Source organism: Notothenia rossii (assembly GCF_949606895.1).
Source record: "Notothenia rossii genome assembly, chromosome: 2".
Taxonomy (NCBI): Eukaryota; Metazoa; Chordata; class Actinopteri; order Perciformes; family Nototheniidae; genus Notothenia; species Notothenia rossii.
Genome location: NC_136904.1, coordinates 32,148,851 through 32,167,145, shown reverse-complemented (window position 1 = coordinate 32,167,145; position 18,295 = coordinate 32,148,851). Strand labels below are relative to the sequence as shown.

At 40.0% G+C, this 18,295-nt stretch overlaps 1 protein-coding gene across 3 annotated transcripts; it reads left to right on the top strand.

Annotated features, from left to right (window-relative positions):
• Positions 1 to 402: 402 nt before the first annotated feature.
• On the top strand, positions 403 to 8,435 carry LOC307028758 (uncharacterized protein). Of its 3 annotated transcripts, none has more exons than XR_013805105.1 (5): positions 403 to 954; positions 4,954 to 6,030; positions 6,197 to 6,352; positions 6,495 to 6,587; positions 7,545 to 8,435. XR_013805105.1 is itself a non-coding variant. In XM_079664035.1 (5 exons), exons 2-5 carry the CDS (start codon positions 5,925 to 5,927, stop codon positions 7,944 to 7,946), a joined length of 753 nt encoding a protein of 250 aa, XP_079520161.1. In that variant the 5' UTR covers positions 403 to 954; positions 4,954 to 5,924; the 3' UTR covers positions 7,947 to 8,435. The 3 variants fall into 3 exon arrangements, 1 of the variants encoding a protein (XP_079520161.1); XM_079664035.1 differs by having other exon boundaries at positions 4,954 to 6,026; XR_013805106.1 differs by lacking the exon at positions 403 to 954 and adding an exon at positions 2,110 to 4,810 and having other exon boundaries at positions 4,954 to 6,026.
• Positions 8,436 to 18,295: the final 9,860 nt, after the last annotated feature.

The following is an 18,295-nucleotide window of genomic DNA, read 5'->3' as shown; positions in this document are numbered from 1 at the left end:
CCTGCCCAATTTAATTGAAGAGAAAATATGCTGGCATTTTATTGAAGTTGGAAAATATTGTTCACATTCCAAAGGCAGTTATTGATGAGGTCCTTTCTGAGCTTCACTACATATTAAGTACAGCATCTTTGCCTGTCACTAGAGCTATTGTTTCTGATGTATTCCAAAGTCATAAACTACAAGTTGAAGAGTCAGTAGTTGATGAACTTTCCACTGTTCTATGCAAATGTAATCCGTTGGGCATAGCTATTGCAAAGGACGGCCCTCATGCTACTGCATATAAACGTAGACAGTACTATACCTCTCATTTTGGGGTTTTAGAACCGGTTGAGTACATACTAGATGCCCAGAGGAATAGGACATTTCAATACATCCCTCTATTCATGGGCGCGGGAAGGGGGGTGCTGAGGGCGCTGCAGCACCCCCTAGCGGCAGGCAGGGGGTGCGGAGCTCCCCTGTCTGAATTATTATTTGACGGTTATTGCTGCTCCCGCTGTGCATAATCTGTGTAATATGTAGCCAATAAATTCCACATTGTTGGTAAAATAATATTTTGGCCTGCCCCGAATGTTTTTTCTGTAGCCCCGGACAATTCTACCTCAATAATATAATACATTAACCGTGCTTTACGTGAATCTCATCAAGAAACTAGAAAGGACGGCAGGACTGTAATTTCCCATGTTCAGTGAATGCAACAGAGGCAAGACACCAGACCAATCAGAGAGTTGCATGGAAATAAAAGTGTGCTTGTGTCATTCAAGCTCGCGGCTCTGTGTCTGTGCGGAAATAGGGCATTTAGTGTGTGTGAGAGAGGGGGAGAGAGAGAGGGACCGGTGCCAGCAGCAGGGACCGTGTTGTTAGCATCTGGTTAGCTAGCTGCACTAACGGACATACGGAGCTGTTTGTTCCACAACAAGCTGGAGGAGAGCTCTCCTCTCAGACTGAGGGGCTCAGGTGAGCTAAAGCACTCTCTGAGTGTTTAGATAGTTAACTTTAGTCTAAGTTATCTCAGTGGGTCTCAAACGATTTGTTCAAAAATTATTCAAAAGATTATTTCCGCGGCACACCTTCATATGATCATTATAGTTATAAAAAAATAAGAGAATAAAGGAAAAACAGTTATGAAATACTATATGGCAGTAAAACAAGAATACAGTTTGAAAGGGGAGTGATTTGTAAAATATCCATAAAGAAAAAGAACATCTGCTTACAGTTGTGTTTCATCTCGGTGTTGAGAGATGTATCCATAGATCTCTTAATGTTGCTCTCAAAGTGCACTAGATTGATGCTTTTAACTTCAATATTTAAAAAAAATCTTCCCGGGGGAGCATCCCCCGGACCCCCCTAGAGGAGGTGAGGTCCGTTCCCCACTCGTAAAAAATAGCACTTTACCCCTGCCTATATGCCGTGAGCTGATTATCGAGCCTTCATTGTAACAGTCGCGGGTGTGCTGTGTGTTTGCGTGTGGGGAGTTTTTTTGTGCGTGCTCTATAGTGCCCGTTATAGTGTTCACTGGAGTCCAGCACCTCAGCACCCCCACTCAAAATACCTTCCCGCGCCTCTGCCTCTATTACAATCTTTGCAACGTTTGCTCTCTCATAAAGGTGTCCTTGAACATCTTGAAACACAAGACCAGCAATTGGCTTGTCTCCAAGAGTACAGAAGCGTAAGAGACGGTGAGGATCATAAACAAAATCCTTTTCTGTCTGGTGAAGGTTTGAGAATAGCCGTTAATCTTTATGTTGATGATTTTGAGATTTGTAACCCTCTTGGGACATCTCGAAAGACGCACAAACTCTGTGGTGTCTATTGGTTTTGGGTAATTTGCCACCAGGGTCCCATTCAACACTAAACTCAATCTATCTAGCTGTTCTTTGCAAATCTGATAATGTTAAGACCTATGGCTATGGAAAAGTGTTGGAGCCTCTTTTGCAAGACTTGAGCATATTAGAACAGCACAGTGTCTTTATTTCTCAGCTTGGTCAGCTTGTTAAAGGTTCTGTCCAGTGTGTTATAGCTGATAATCAGTGTTGGGTGTAACGCGTTACAAAAGTAACGGAGTTACAGTAATATATTACTTTTTGCTGTAACGAAGTAATGTAACGCATTACTAATGACATGTGGGTAATATATTACCCGTTACAATGCTCAGTAACGCAGTTACAACACATTTTAACCCGAAATTAAATGGTGTTTTGTTTTTTAAGAATGTACTAACACAGCGAGACATTCCGACACCGGACAAATTGTGCGGGTAGATTAGTAAACCTGGTGTTTACCCTTCAGGCTTCGCGTCGAGATCTTCGGGGAAGTTGAACGTTATGCAACCATTCAAAAAAGAGAACGTAGCGAAAAATACTAACAACAAATTGTGTCAGGTGCGCGTGACCTGCTCCGCTGCACTTGCATCATTTCCAAAGTGCTTACACAGCAGTGACACACATCTGATCTGTGGATAATCATTTATACGAAAATGGTTAAAGCAACCATCACTAAACGCCAGCAACACTGCATCTACTGCAGACAGTAGCAACAGGTCAGATGCGGACATCACGTTACCCTCCGTTGTGGACACTAGCTTACTCCCGCCTGACTCGCCAGCCCCGGAGCAGCAGTCTTCGTCGCCCGAAACTACGCCGCCCCTCTGCGGCCCGCAGGTGCCAGGTATATCTAAACAACTACCCGCCTGTACAGTGGGGTTAGGCGGTCATTTTGCAGCTTGTGGTATAAAAATAGACAATGGCTAGAATGTTCATGTGAAAATAGTACCATATTCTGACATGCCTTTAGAAATGTTGGGTCAAAAATAATGCATACAATAGCACAGATGCCTTCACCACGAATGGCTACAAAAATATCTCATATCCAAAGCTTATTATCAACGAGCTGATGTTGAGGCTGAAATGTTCTCCAGGTCACAAAGTCAACCTCACATGATGATGTGATACCAGTTTTCAAGCACAGTAAATATTCTCTTCCCAGCGTATATGATGGGACCAAGGTGATGATGTAGTAGGCTACATGGTTTTAATAATACTTTTGCCTTTCAATGTTTGCCATTTCAAACCATGAGCATGGTTTAAATAATATTTGCCTTGATTTACAATATGTTAACCTTCATTATAGTCCTTGACAGCGGTCTGTACTGCTGTATTAACAACGTGTCACATGTTAAGAATTTACAATCAGAATCGAGTATTCAACTAAGCCCTGTAATACAAGTTGTTAGTAGCCTTAAGGGCCTACAAAGTTGTTATGCTATACCACATTGCCCTTCACTGGATGCATAATGAGCTGCACTAAATTACATTTTAGCATTTAAAATACCTAGCTATTCTTTTGCGGTTATTTTGGTGAAAATAACTAAAAAGTAACTAAAGTAGTGTAACTCATTACATTTCAGAGACAGTAATGTTGTAATGTAACTTATTACTTTCAAAAGAGAGTAATAAGTCATATGTAATATATTACATTTTGGAAGTAACTTGCCCAACACTGCTGATAATCTTGGAGCCCATGGGATAGGTGGATTTGTTGAGAGTTTTTCTGCCGGGTCAGTATGCAGGTTTTGTACTGGAGTCAAATCAGATTTTCAGACTAAGGATGTCAAGTCAGGTGCTTTCCAACTGAGAACAAGAGACATCCATGATATTCATGTCCAGTCTGCTCAGGAGAATGCAACTATTTGCTGTGGGGTAAAAATACAGTGTGTTTTAACAGAGCACCTTTCCCATTTTCATGTTAGCACCGGTTATCCTCCTGACATTGTGCATGACCTCTTTGAGGGTGTTGTTCCCGTCGAACTTGCAAGCTGTATTAGTTTATTGATCTCCAAAAAATACTTCACTCTTGATGGCCTTAACACATTGATCCAGACATTTCCGTACAAATGGGGGGACAGAACCAATCGTCCCCATGCCATACCACGCTCTTTCACATCTAGAAACACAATAGGTGGCAATGCACATGAAAATTGGACCTTGCTAAGATTGCTTTCCTTTTGTGGTTGGGCCAATTCTACCAGAAGATGAACCAGCGTGGCAGTTGATTCTGGATCTTAAGGACATAGTTGAGCTGGTTGTGGCCCCTGTTCACACAGATGAGACCATTGCTTATCTTGAAGCCAAGATCTATGATCACAGACAGCGCTATCTTGAACTCTTTCCACATATAAAGCTCATAACAAAACATCACTATTTAGAGCACTACCCGCAAATGATTCGTTGCTTCGGACCTCTAATTGCACTGTGGACGATGAGATTTGAGGTTAAACATAGCTTTTTCAAGCATGTTGCTCATCATACTAATTGCTTTAAGAATATAGCTTGTTCACTAGCTGTTAAACACCAGTTCATGCTTGCCTATCACACAAATTCCTCCAGTCTCTAGAAGTCATCCTTGGAGGTCACAGATGTCTCAATCATGCCTGTTGATGTCCTTAATGAGGGAGTCATGTCTACACTGAAGCAGAGATACCCAGATGCGACTGAGGTTCATTTGGCAAAAAATGTGTCTTGCAGTGGTATACGTTACAGTAAAGGGATGCTTATTGTACACGGATCTGCAGATGGAATGCCTAAATGTAATGAGATCATTCAACTGTGCATTCTTAAGGAGAAGTTGTGTTTTCTAGTTAAAGACGTATGTGCTTGGTACAGGGAGCATTATCGTGGATTTGAGCTGTCTGCATCACCCACTAGAGAGGTTGCCCTTATTGAGCTTGCTGACTTGGTAGACCCATATCCCCTTGTGGAATACATGGTTGGGGGTTTACGCATGGTAATGCTGAAAATATTCCTCATCGTTAAAGGTTAGTGTCATCCTTAAACCTAAATAATCTTAGCTCTGGATGTCAGGCTCTTACAAAATCTTTTAAACTATTTTTATTTTCATCTTAAATATAACCCTAATGTATTGGTTTCTTGTTATCCTTTTCCCATGTTTCTGCTCTAGATTAAAGGTGTTCCATAATGGCAGTCCCGGCTTGTCTGCGAATCATCTTTGGTGACCAGTCTGACTCAAGAAAACTGACCCTGGATTCTGGAATTCCAACAACAGTGGAGGAACTGCATACGCTTATAAAGACATTATTTCAATTGGAAGAGGACTTCCGGTTGCAATACATGGATGCTGATTTTAACGAGTTTATGAACCTAACTTCGGTGTCTGAAATTTCACATAAAAGCACACTGAAAGTCATTTACCCTCCTATTTTGTCACCTGTGGAGCCCTTCATCACTTTGAACACAGTAGAGTCATTTAGTGAGACCTCGATTACCACTAGCCCAGAGCCTCAAACCCCTGCTTCGTCATTAGCGTCATCCTGCAGTGATGATACGCTGTACACGTCAACCCCGCATTCATCCCAAGAAACTCAGCCCTCAGGATTGTCCTCCTGGCCCAACGTTTTTGTGGTCCCTAAATTCTATTATGAGGCTGAATTTGAGCTTCACTTGAAGAATACAGAGTTTGAGATAAATGGAACACACTTCAGCCCTGGCCCAAAGCTGAAAGGAGACATCCTTGATGGCCTAGCCCAAGAAATTATGAAATACACAAAATACCCAAAGGATTTTCAGTGTGAAGAGGTAGCTGCAGCTTTGACAAGGGCCCATCCTTGTTTGGGGCAGCTAGGATCCCAGACAGGATTTGGGGGATGGAAACAGTCAATGAAGTATAAGATACAAAACTATCGAACAAATCTCGGGCGACTTGGACATCCTTAAATCCATGTGAACTCCTTGAAGCACAAACGAGAAGGCAAAGGCAAAGCTGCAGCCAACATCAAGAAACCAAGAAAGGCTGAAGTTAATTACATTCCTCTGCACCCAAAAGGCGAAACCTCAGAAACGCTGGAGAACGAGAGAATTGCTTTATTGTCAGAACTGAAAAAGCGTGACAATGAAATTGTGATAAAGGTGAAAATGGAAAAAACCTTCTCCCAAAGACGATTGGAAATCGTGGAGCAGAGGCCCATGATAGGAGATTTCAAAAGCAGATGGCCTGCCCTGTTCCAGCAGAGTGAAGTAAGTAAATGTGTATGTTTGTATGTGTTGACTGTTTTTATTATTGTCTATAATGAATAATGGCTCCACATTCGCAATTTGAATTTGCCAATTATCCTACATCCCAATTTTGTAGTGATTCTGATAAACAAGTAACACATTGTTGTATTTTGTTCGTCAATATTTTTAAGGTGAATGCAGAGTTCTTACGCATCACCACCAAGCCACTGCAATCGAAGTTCATGTATCAGCTGGACCACTTTTCCGACAAGCTGCTACAAATCTTCACCAGCAAAGGAGGAGTGAAGGGGAAAAAGATAAAGGAAGCCCTTGCAATCACAGATTTGGTTAGTACAAATGCATTTTTCGTCAGATACCATGTCCTGCTTAGGGACATTTCGACTGATACGACCTTTCTGGTCTTCAGACAACCGCTCTGTTGCACCCATATTAACTAAATTCTGTCTTGATTTGTCGACCCTGCTTTAGTGTGACAACATCAACACCAGGAGGGAGTGCATCCTGAGAAGCCTTGTAATATACCTAAATGAAGATCCAGACTCGTTCTTCAAGGAGTATCTGGTAAGTTTATACAATATTTTTCCCATGTAGCGTTGAACAGTGTCACCCTAATTTATTAATACCATGGCATGTATTTATAATGAGAAAATCCTATGGCACACCACGATCTATACCCAAGGCTAGGTGTCTATAATGTCAACTTCTCGCTTGCGTGTATTACTTAGGTATCAATAAATGTAAAAATAAATATAGGAACAAATAAGGAAATAAATATGGATATTAATGAATAAACACATTTATACATTAATTCAGGGTTAAATAATTATATAAATAAATAAAATAATAAATACATGCTGAAATAAATACAGAAATAAATACATTTAAGAATAAATACATGTAGAAATAAGTAGGTAAATGCATAAATAAATAAATATGGCAATAAATAAACGTATCAATTAATACAGAAATGAATAAATACAGAAATAAATAAATAAATGCTGAAATAAATAAATTCTAGAATAAATAAATGTTGAAATACATACAGAAATAAGTAGGTAAATGGATTAATAAATACAGAAATACATGTTTAAATTATTACAGGAATGAATAAATAAAATAATAAATTGATTCTGAAATAAATACAGAAATAAATAAATACATGAATAAAATAATAAATATAGAAATAAATAGGTAAATGTATGAATAAATAAGTAAAAGTCTATAAGCAAACAGGACATACATGGATAACTATCTTTATTAGATTTAATTTATTTCTACATTTTTGTACAGCTATTTATTTCTGTATTTCAGGCTCTGTATGTTGATAAGGTTGGAGGTCCTTATCTCAGTTTAAAGCAGTATTGGTCAATTAGGCGAGCCAGACAGAAGCAAATCTGCTTCTCTAAACTGCAGTTGATGGTTTAAGAATGGTTATTTATATTTCATACACAGTTTTCTGTTTGTGTGGGTTCAGCTTTTTACTTAACATAAGTGTTGTGTGTTTGTGTTGTTTTCCAGGCCTCCGCCGCTGACGATGCAGAGAGGGACATTTCCAACACAGTCATGGGGATTTACACGATCCGAAGAAACGGGGATGGGGGGCCGGAGGACGTGGGAATTGTTATCGAAGGCACTAAAGTCATGGAAAACGTAGGCAGCGTCATTGTGGGACTAATCATGCTCTTGGGGCTCATGTATGCCCTTTATCTCAGCTTCCCGGACAACCTGAAGTACACCTTCGAGTTTCTATGGGCACAAGCTGAATGCAAAAATACAGCAGCTGAGAATCAAGCTGTTTGCATAAGAGGTGAACAAGTGCATAGTCAAGTTTCCATAACAAATATGTTGCTTTTTTTTTGTAATTGTAGGTTCAAAGCAAATGGCTACACTACACTTATTCAATTAACAAATATACTGTAGGGTTTGTGCAGTGCGCTCTTTTATATATCAAAACCACCCAATGATATTCCCTGTTTGGAGAGCAGTGCAAAGCATCCACCTTTTATAGTGTCTTGTGGCACTGGGAGATTTAGAATAGCTGGGTGTTCATTTTTCATCAGTTTCAGTGCTATTTGCACCACTCTTAAATTGTTCTTTTAAAAATATATGTTTACATCTTGCTCTGTGTATTCAAGTAACGTTAATATTGAGATGTGTATATAAATATTGATGTTGAATTGAGGATTAGTGTCACCTTCCTCATCCATGATTGGCATTATTATTATTTTTTCTGAGTTGCTTTTATCTCTTGCTCAGTCTGTTTATTGATATGTTTAATAAAAAAATAAATGCAGACAGACACATAACTCTGATTGACAGAGAGCTGGGAAACTCTGTTTACACAAGTAAAGGTGAGGGACTATCCACCTCAAGGTGTAATTGTTATCTCAGAATTTTCAATAAAAATATCTCAACCAGGTTTTGTCTCATGAGTGTCTTAATGGGGGGGATAAAGTGAAAAAATAATTATATTTTACGTTATTTCTTTACCAATTAATTATATTAGTTTGAGTTGAACAAATGTAAATTCATTTAATTTACATAACGTGATACATTTATTTCAGCTTTATTTGATAAAAATGAGTTGGACAAATGTAACTTCATTTAATTTACTTAACGTGATCATTTTATTTCAGCTGTATTTGATAAAAATGAGTAGGACTAACTCAATTCAATTTTATTAAATGGATGTTTCTACTTTCAGTTGGGACTACGAATATTTAATGGGTGGAAATCCTGCCCACAATTGAATTGAGTTCATCCAATTAGTTATTTTTTTGAGTGTGTGACATCACACACTCTAGTTAATGTTAAAATCTGAAGAAAACCTCTAAAACAAGGTCTGAACAATGTTTAATATCTCTAAAAGTAAGAATCAGATTTAAAAATTGTTTTACACGAATAATGTCAGAAAGATGTGTAACATTTTAAAGTTGGAATGAGGTGTCTGAGTGAAAGTATGAATGAACAGTTAGCAGTTGAATTGCATGAAGATTTGTTGAAGTCTGAAGATTTTCTCCATTGACTTCAATGTTAAAAATGTGATGTATTATGGGATGTATCTCTGGAATTATGAAAGTTATGAATGAGAAAAGTAATAGCCATCGATTCCCGACCGAGCTGAACGTTTTGATGTTTGAACGGAGTTTCTGCGATATTCAATGCGGGAGGAGGAGAGGGCCAAAATACCGGCGGAATAATACACTTTTCGTCCGTAGAATAACAGTTAGTTGGAATGCTGTTAACAGCATTCCCACTAAACTAGAGTATGCAATTCCTGAAGAAATTGCTAGTGGGAATGCTTTATGCTGAAAATCTGAGGCTAAACTGCAATGCTGAAATGTAATGTGTAAGAAGAAAGTGAAGAATTTAGATTGAAATGATAAATTAACACTGGGGCTTGAATGTGTGACACATTCACACATTTGAAGTTTGAGCACTTTTTGAACATTTTCATAGGAGTTATAGCGACATCATGTTTTATGGTGAGGGATGCGTTTCCATGGAAACGGCATATGGTGAGATCTCATATTTGGCATAGAGCTGTTGAAGCATGGACCGGTGATATACAAGTGAAGATTGGGGGACGATTGGACCATGTCGATTGGACTTACAGCGACATCGTGTTTCATGGCGAGTGGTCTGTCGCCATGGCAACGGCTTTTGAAGAAATCTCAAAACGGTCCCGTAGATGTGTTCATGGCTGGACTGTTAGCACACATGTGAAGTTTTAGCACTTTTTGACAATTTTCATAGGAGTTAAAGGGACATTGTGTTTTATGGCGAGGGATGCGTTTCCATGGAAACGGCATATGGTGAGATTTCAGATTTGGCGTAGAGCTGTTGAGGTATGGACCGGTGAAGATTGGGGAACGATTGGACCGTGTCCATTGGACTTACAGCGACATCGTGTTTCATGGCGAGTTGGCTGTCGCCATGGCAACGGTATTTGATGACACCCCATAATACGCTTAGATGCGTTGATGGCTGCATCGTTCCAAACCTGTAGAATAATGTGGCCTTTTTGGCAGTTTAACTAAAAGTGTGCGGCTGCTGCTGTGAGGAAATATCTGTCTGAAATTACAATGGGCTTTAATGGAGACATGTTGAACGTTTTTGTCACTTCATGCCCTCAGAGGCACTTTGTTTAATTATTTTTTGCTTAATTATTTGTCATTTTTCAAGCTACGAGATGTTTTCCTACGTTTATCATGAAAAATGATGTCTCAAGAATGTAGGGTTTGGGAGTTATGGCAGTTTAAAAAAAAAAAGATCAAGGCACATTTCAAGATTTCTTACCCTCTACATCACACACTCTAGTTAATGTTAAAATGTGAAGAAAACCTCTAAAACAAGGTCTGAAAAATGTTTAATATCTCTAAAAGTAAGAATCAGATTTAAAAGTTGTTTTACACGAATAATGTCAGAAAGATGTGTAACATTTTAAAGTTGGAATGAGGTGTCTGAGTGAAAGTATGAGTGAACAGTTAGCAGTTGAAGTCGCATGAAGATTTGTTAAAATCTGAAGATTTTCTCCATTGACTTCAATGTTAAAAATGTGATGTATTATGGGATGTATCTCTGGAATTATGAAAGTTATGAATGAGAAAAGTAATAGCAATCGATTCCCGACCGAGCTGAACGTTTTGATGTTTGAACGGAGTTTCTGTGATGTTCCATGCGGGAGGAGAAGAGGGCCAAAATAACCCGGCGGAATAATAATAAAAATGTTGTCCGTAGAATAACAGTTAGTTGGAATGCTGTTAACAGCATTCCCACTGAACTAGAGAATGCAATTCCTGAAGAAATTGCTAGTGGGAATGCTTTATGCGGAAAAGCTGATGCTAAACTGCTATGCTGAAATGTAATGTGTAAGAAGAAAGTGAAGACTTGAGATTGAAATGATACATGAACACTGGGGGCTTGAATGTGTGTTGAGAGAAGAAAAGAAAGTAAAAAGGCTTGGAAAAGCAGCAGAATATTTGAACTGCAAACTTCTGAACTAACTTGATGGCGAATGATCTGTCGTCATGGCAACGGCATTTGATGACACCCCATAATACGCTTAGATGCGTTGATGGCTGCATCGTTACCAAACCTGTGAAGTTTTGGGGCGTTTGGAGCAGTTTCACTGAAGTTATGAGAAAACCGTGTTTCAAGGCGAGCATTGTGTTGCCATGGCAACGGCATTTGAAGAAATCTCAAAACTGTCCCATAGATGTCTTCACGACTGGACTGTTAGCACACATGTGAAGTTTGAGCATTTTTTGAACATTTTCATAGGAGTTATAGCGACATCATGTTTTGTGGCGAGGAATGCGTTTCCATGGTAACGGCATATGGTGAGATCTCAGATTTGGCGTAGAGCTGTTGAAGCATGGACCGGTGGTATACAAGTGAAGATTGGGGGACGATTGGACCGTGTCGATGGGACTTACAGCCACATCATGTTTCATGGCGAGTGGTCCGTCGCCATGGCAACGGCATTTGATGACACCCCATACTACGCTTAGATGCGTTGATGGCTGCATCGTTACCAAACCTATGAAGTTCTGGGCTGTTTGGAGTATTTTCACTGAAGTTATGAGAAAACCGTGTTTCAAGGCGAGCATTGTGTTGCCATGGCAACGGCATTTGAAGAAATCTCAAAACTATCCCTTAGATGTCTTCACGGCTGGACTGTTTGCACACTGCTATCTGAAGTGCACAGGTGTTTATAGTTGAGCTAACGAGGTGCCTAGACTTCAAAGGCTTCACTGTTCTGAATGAGAGATGAACCTCTTACATGTGAACGTTTTGTGGAAGAACCGTAACAGATATCTGTGAAATTTCAAAACGTGAAGCATGTCAAGGAAGTTGAGTATCTGAAGTGTAATTTTTGTGTAGTTTCGGGTTAATAATGTGGATAATAATGTCGAAGAACAGTTAATTGGAATGCTGTTAACAGCATTCCCACTAAATAAATGTAGTGGAGTAAAAATATCAGGTTAACCTTAAAGAAAGCCCTCAGGATTACAAAAGACCCCCATCACCCCAGCCACAACTGTTCTGTCTGTTGCCGTCTGGCAGGCGGTACCGTAGCATCCGGACTAAAACCACCAGACTCAGAGACAGTTTCATCCCACAGGCCAGAAGACTATCAAACACCTGCACTTTTGAAACAACATCCACAACATTAATCTGGCTGCAATTTACACATTATTTATCCAATATATCATGTTCCAATCACTTGTATATAGACACCAATGTGTTTCCCATCCCCTAAACCTCCAGGGATGTACTGTATACAGTTTAATACTGGCAACTTCTAATTGTGGGAAATACGAACACGTCTTTTAAAACTACAATTCCCAGTAGAGACGCGCCATAGAACCTTTATATATACAGTCCATGCATAGAACATGTTGCGAAACACACATATAACCAGCATGTGTAGTTCTGGGGGGGGGGGGCGTGGACTCGTTCGAATCCTGTATTGGATAGTGTGCCGTCGATGGGTTTCACTCCATTTCAAAGTGCTGTTTGACGCTCGGCGTAAACTTTGCGCACTGCCACTCCAACATCCAATCAAAGAGCTTGAGGACTAATCAAGGGGTTTGTCAAGCAAAGTGGCTGGTGTAGTCCTTAACGATAACTGAGGATTGTAGTGTCTTCGGCCATCCTAAACTCAGAAAAAATATGTGTTTCTCCGAATAGAAGGGGAAAAATACAGAAGCATTGTACACAATTTAAACCAATCAATGTTGTGTAATTAACAAGCATGATCTGGTGTTTTTGAGTTGATGAGTAGTGCAGATATCACTGCTCAGTTTGCCTTTAACTGCTGCCGACATGGACGGTGCGTTGCTTCCCTGAGCGTCAAATACCACCGCAGATGGGAATACATTGCAATCAGTCGTCAGTGTTTCCCCTAGGTTTACTGCCTTGGCAGAGTGCTGCTTGCACCCACATTTTTGTTATCCTCTGGAGCAGAGAGGAGCTGAGGATTATTGTTATTGATATCGTACAGTAACAATGTATTTGCACATTAAAAAGTAATATTACTTTTAAAAAGTGTATTACTTTTATTCAAACTGTATTCCCTTCTTATCATGTAGCCTACACTTCTTCCTTTCATTGATACATTTAAATCACCTGACTACAGCATACAACATACCTGCTGCAACCCTGTGCTGCTGCTGCTTCTCTCTGCCTCATCCTCTATTGCTGGAGGCAGCTCCACCTCATCTGATCTCTGATATGAAAGCAATCGTGTTATGATCATATTGAGCTATTGGTGTGTGAGTCTAACATTAACAGAGCGGAGGAAGAATGTGAATACGCAAAGCAGTGGACACTGAAACATGCACATTGGATAAATAACATAGGCGTTTAGTTTATTTAATAAAAGAGCACATGTTCAATGTGAAAAGTGACCGTAGATAGATTACTTCAGTTGCAATTTGGTGCTATATATATATATATTTTTAATAAAAAAAATAAAAAAAACACCTTGAAATTCAGGCGGGGCGCGGGGCTCCGTTGGCAGGGCGCAGCGCCCCGCAAAGACAATGGTAGGGGAAACACTGAGTTGAAAGCTCTTTGCGTCCGTTTATGAAGCTGAAGGAGACTTGGTGCGTCACAACTGCACGCCAAAGGAACCTGACCAAGCGTCGCTATTGGACTATCAGGGAGTGAGACTGTGTTGGTTGATTGCACAATGTAATTGCTGCGGAATAATGACACCATCTGCGTTTAGTGTCACAACATAAACACATCATTGCGAATCTGCAACCATTGACCAATAAAATTAGATTTTCCATTGGGTACCAACTATGACAATAAAGATGCAGGATAGGCTACATGTGTAAATCTGATTACTCCATATGCTATATATATATATGGGTGGTTGACGTGAACTCAAATCCAAAGTGAAAAAAAGAATAATTCAAAAATATATGTCCAATGACATATAATTATATTCCCTTATATGTGAATAATTCAAAACTGAATGTGTCCATTTCTAATTCTTCATATATTTTGCATATTATTCACTTTTTGGTGTGGTAGTCCTAAAATGTGTCCACCGGTGCAACAACATAAAGAATGCCATTATTTAATTCAGAGAATGTTGGACAGGTAAGATAGATAAGCACAACGCATATTAGTTTGTCCCAATTATATTTCCACATCAAACATACCCCCAACAAATTCAGAATTATGTTATTTATATACTATAAGATGTACACATAGAGACTTCACCCAAATGTCTGGGTTACATTCAATATAATTAGTATAAAACTCAAGGAATCTTCATTTCATCCTTATAGCTGCATAGTGATGATATCATTGTTATACTATCCAACACTTTTTACATACATTTTTAATTAAAATACCTTTTCCCCTCACAATTCAATTTGTCGCACCACAGGACATTTTGTTGCACCATTGGACAACAGAATACTAGTATGCCTATGTTGTGTACAAAGTCAAATTTATTATTTTAAATTCAGTCAAAACACAGGTAAAATATATATTTTTAATTGAATTCATCAACATTGTAGATTCTACTAAATAACATTGAACAACATTGAACATTTGAATTCATATACAAAATTCATTGAACAAACGTAATCATACTTAATCACACATAACTTGATCATAATCACGATATAACTTGAACTTAACTTGATCATAATACAAAAGAAAACTCCAATGTCAACACAACAATGAAAAACACACAAATACTGTAAATAAGTACGAACCCTTTGTTAGGAGTGATGGTCCCGTCTCTTATCAATATATTGAACATGTTTCATATTGATCAACTGTCTATCTAAGTTATTTTTTTATTTCCCAGCCCTAAGTGAAACATCCTGTGGTTCTTTTCACACCTCATTGAAAAGCAACCAGTCGTACTTGGTGAGTTGTGCGGCCCGCTGGTAGGGCTCTGGCTCAGAGATGACAGAAACAAGTTGGTCCTTGCTGTACAAAATACAGTCTTGTTTAGCAGGCCACTTGAATATGTTTTTTTTGCTTACTTGCTCCATGCAATTCACTGCAAAGTGCTCCTCATTTATTTGGGTGATTTGGCCCACAAATGGCTTATTCTCGTACTTCACTATGACAAATTTCCCCACAGTGTACTCTTCCTCTTCCTCTTGCTCCACTTCCTTTCCACTATTGTGACTTTCAGGACTCTTGGGCTGGGCTTCAAAAGACTCAGAGGAGCCGCTTTCCTCTGCTCGATTGTCTGGCCTCATCTTTTTAGGGGAGAAGCAGCTGCACATTTCTGGATAGCGGCAGAAACAGCTGAGAGTCCTGTAGAAAATCTCTCCTGGTGAGAATGACAGGATCTGGTGCGTGGTAAGTATGCCTGGGACTTTTGGAACAGACGGTGGCAACATCTCATCAAACACTTGTATGTCTGCCTCATTGATCCATTTGAATTGGATGTTGGGGACCTCTTTTTGGATCAGGAATTCATAAAGGTCCTTTGGGCTTTGTATGTCCTGCCCTCCATGGACATGGTTGTCGGCCATTCGCTTGACTGCACCCCCAACCCCATCCGGTGCGCCTTTTCCGTGGGCTCTCTCCGAGTAGTTCCACGTAACCCTCTTCAGCCCCCATCTGTATGGCACACTGCTTAACAAGTAACAGTTGGCCTTGTTCCTGTACTGAGTTACTGGACCATCACTCAGCAGTGTTTCCCCTATATGTTTTCAGCAGCGGCGCTGCGCCGCTGCTGAAATATGCGCGCCGCTGCTAGGGGGCGCAAGCCCCCAAGCAGATAAAAAAAAAAAAAAAATTTTTTTTTTTTTTTATTAAAATAATTATAAGTGCTGCCCCCTAGCGCTCGCGGCAACTTCGAGCCACCGATACGCGGGAAAGCTGTCATTTTCAGAGCTGAAGGAAAACTGCCTGACAAGACAGACAACAGCAAGTTGAAGCAGACATAACTTTATTTGGACACAATCACCTCAAGAAGAAGGTCATAACGCCATAAATGTAAGTTATTATAATTTAAAATGTTGTTACATTTAGATTAAGTAAATTAATACTTTGATAAAAGCCTACAGTTAAGAATGAATTACATCTAGCTAACTTAGTTAGTTTGTAAGGGATAACGTGCAGCGACGCGGTCATTATGGGGAAAAGAACACCCGACAGGCTGATCAGGATCCCGACGCGAAGCGGAGGGATCTAGATCTGCATGAAGGGTGGCAGAACCCAAGATATTCAAGTCACTGGGGCAGTGGAACGAAGTGGAGACATTTGACACATTCATTACTAGGTGCCATGCTCTTTTGACACCTGATATTAAACTAAAAAATTGCCTGATGAAAGTGATGTAAATGAACAACAAAAATAAAATAAGTTACATATGTGTTATTGGCTATGGTAGTTTATTGGTATGTTCAATTATTTGATTATTAAAATGTAAAACGATCTTTTTCATATGGGTGTTTAGAGTTAGATCTAGTCTCTAGTCATTGTGTGCTCAAAGTGCACCAGATTGAAGCATTTTATATTAAAATGTAAAAACAAATCTTCCCGGGGGGGCATACCCCCGGACCCCCCTAGAGGATGTGATGTCCAACCACCAATTATGTTCATACAATACTGAATACATTTGAAGCTTTTAATGATGTATGTGTCTTTCTTGTGCTGGCAGACAAATAGAAACATAATGGCGGGAAGCACTTCGCACGCGCACACACTTAAAATGTCCACGCGCGCCGCGCTCACATTTTGCTGGGCCCGCGTGCCTTAGCACCGCTGCTATGACTCCATCCTAGGGGAAACACTGCTCAGTACATGCATAGTGTCAATCTTGTGGCCAGACTTTTCCATAATGTCCTGGGCCACTGGTTTTAGATGGGCCCACACAGCACGCTCACTGTGGCTGACTGAATCTGAGATGGTGGCGTAGGACTGTGACCCTGTGCATGTGTACGCCACAACAGTGTGAATAGAAGCCTGCCGCCTGTTCCCTCCAAAATGAAATGACTGAATTTCTGTATTTAATTTACAGGCATAATTTTCAGAAAAGTCCACGTGCAGGACCATTTCGTTCTCTTTCAGGTGTTCCTTCAGATGCCTGAACTTCTTGGCCTGATGAAGCCAGTTGAACTGGTGAATGGCAATACCTTCCAACTGTTTCTGGAACTCTTCAACCAGTCCTTTCACTGTACCATTCTCGGTCTTCTTCACCCAGTTTTTATATGTTTTATTTCCGACCACCACATCTTCCTTCGCCCAGTGTTCCCATCTGGCCCGATCATCTAGGTTGTGTGTGGCAAGCTGGCATTCATCAAAGCAGCACTCAGTGCATGTGCGTTCCATGCATTTTAAGTTCTCGGTATTACAGGTTATGCTGGAAAGAAGATCTGATAGGCTTTTTGATGGTAAGATACCACGCTGTGACAATGTATCAATCAGTAGACGCAGGTTTTCATGTTGGTAGCAGGCGCATGTATTGCGGTCATTTGATTTGGCTTCTGTTACATAAAATGGCCTGTAGCGTACAAACTGTCTGTAAGACAGTCGAAGGTGTGGTCCAGCAGTCTGGAGGTATTCCTTGTGCAAGTCAACCAACGATTTTGCAAGTACTCTCCTCTGCATTTTTTTTTTCCTTCCAATGATGTCTTTCTTCCCTGGAAGAAGCCTGCTGTTCTCATCCCTTAATAAGAAGGACTCCACTTGTTTCTTCTTTTCTTGGCCAGTGTTTCCTCGCTTTGTTTGTGTTTTTTTGTCAGCACGTTTATCCATATTCCGTCTTTGCACGAGGCGTTGATTCTTTCGTCTAAATGTATTTACTCTTCTTCTTTCAGCCTCAAGTTCCTTCATTAATTTCTCATTTTGTTTTTGTAGTTTCCGTAGTTCTTTGGTCATTTTAGTTTTTCTTCTTTTTTTTGGTGGATTTTGGTTTCGGGGGGACTTCTCTGGTGTGCTACACAAAACGTGTACTGGTACCGGGACGGCATTGATCACTTCATGCAGAACCGGCCTTGCCACTGAGGCTCCATTGATAATTGGCCTTGCCACTGGGGGGTCATTGATCTCTTCAAATGGCTGGTCATGATCCTGAGGTGATTGTGGCGTAAGATCAAGGACAGCATTAGTGGCTTTTTCCCTTGCCCTACATCTCTGCTTTGACTCTCTCCATTTCTCTCGTAGCTTCTTCTGTGTTGCTGGCGACACAGACTTCACGCTTAGCTGAACAATTTTCCCGCATGCTTTCTTCTGCTGATATCTGTGGGAAAAATTATGAAACCAACCATGAATAT

Bases quoted from the DNA above. Each gene is read 5' to 3' on its own strand.
- LOC307028758 (XM_079664035.1), top strand. From the start codon at position 5,925: ATGGAAAAAACCTTCTCCCAAAGACGATTGGAAATCGTGGAGCAGAGG. The intron at 6,027-6,196 runs GTAAGTAAATGT...AATATTTTTAAG, and splicing joins CCCTGTTCCAGCAGAGTGAA to GTGAATGCAGAGTTCTTACG. The intron at 6,353-6,494 runs GTTAGTACAAAT...ACCCTGCTTTAG, and splicing joins CCCTTGCAATCACAGATTTG to TGTGACAACATCAACACCAG.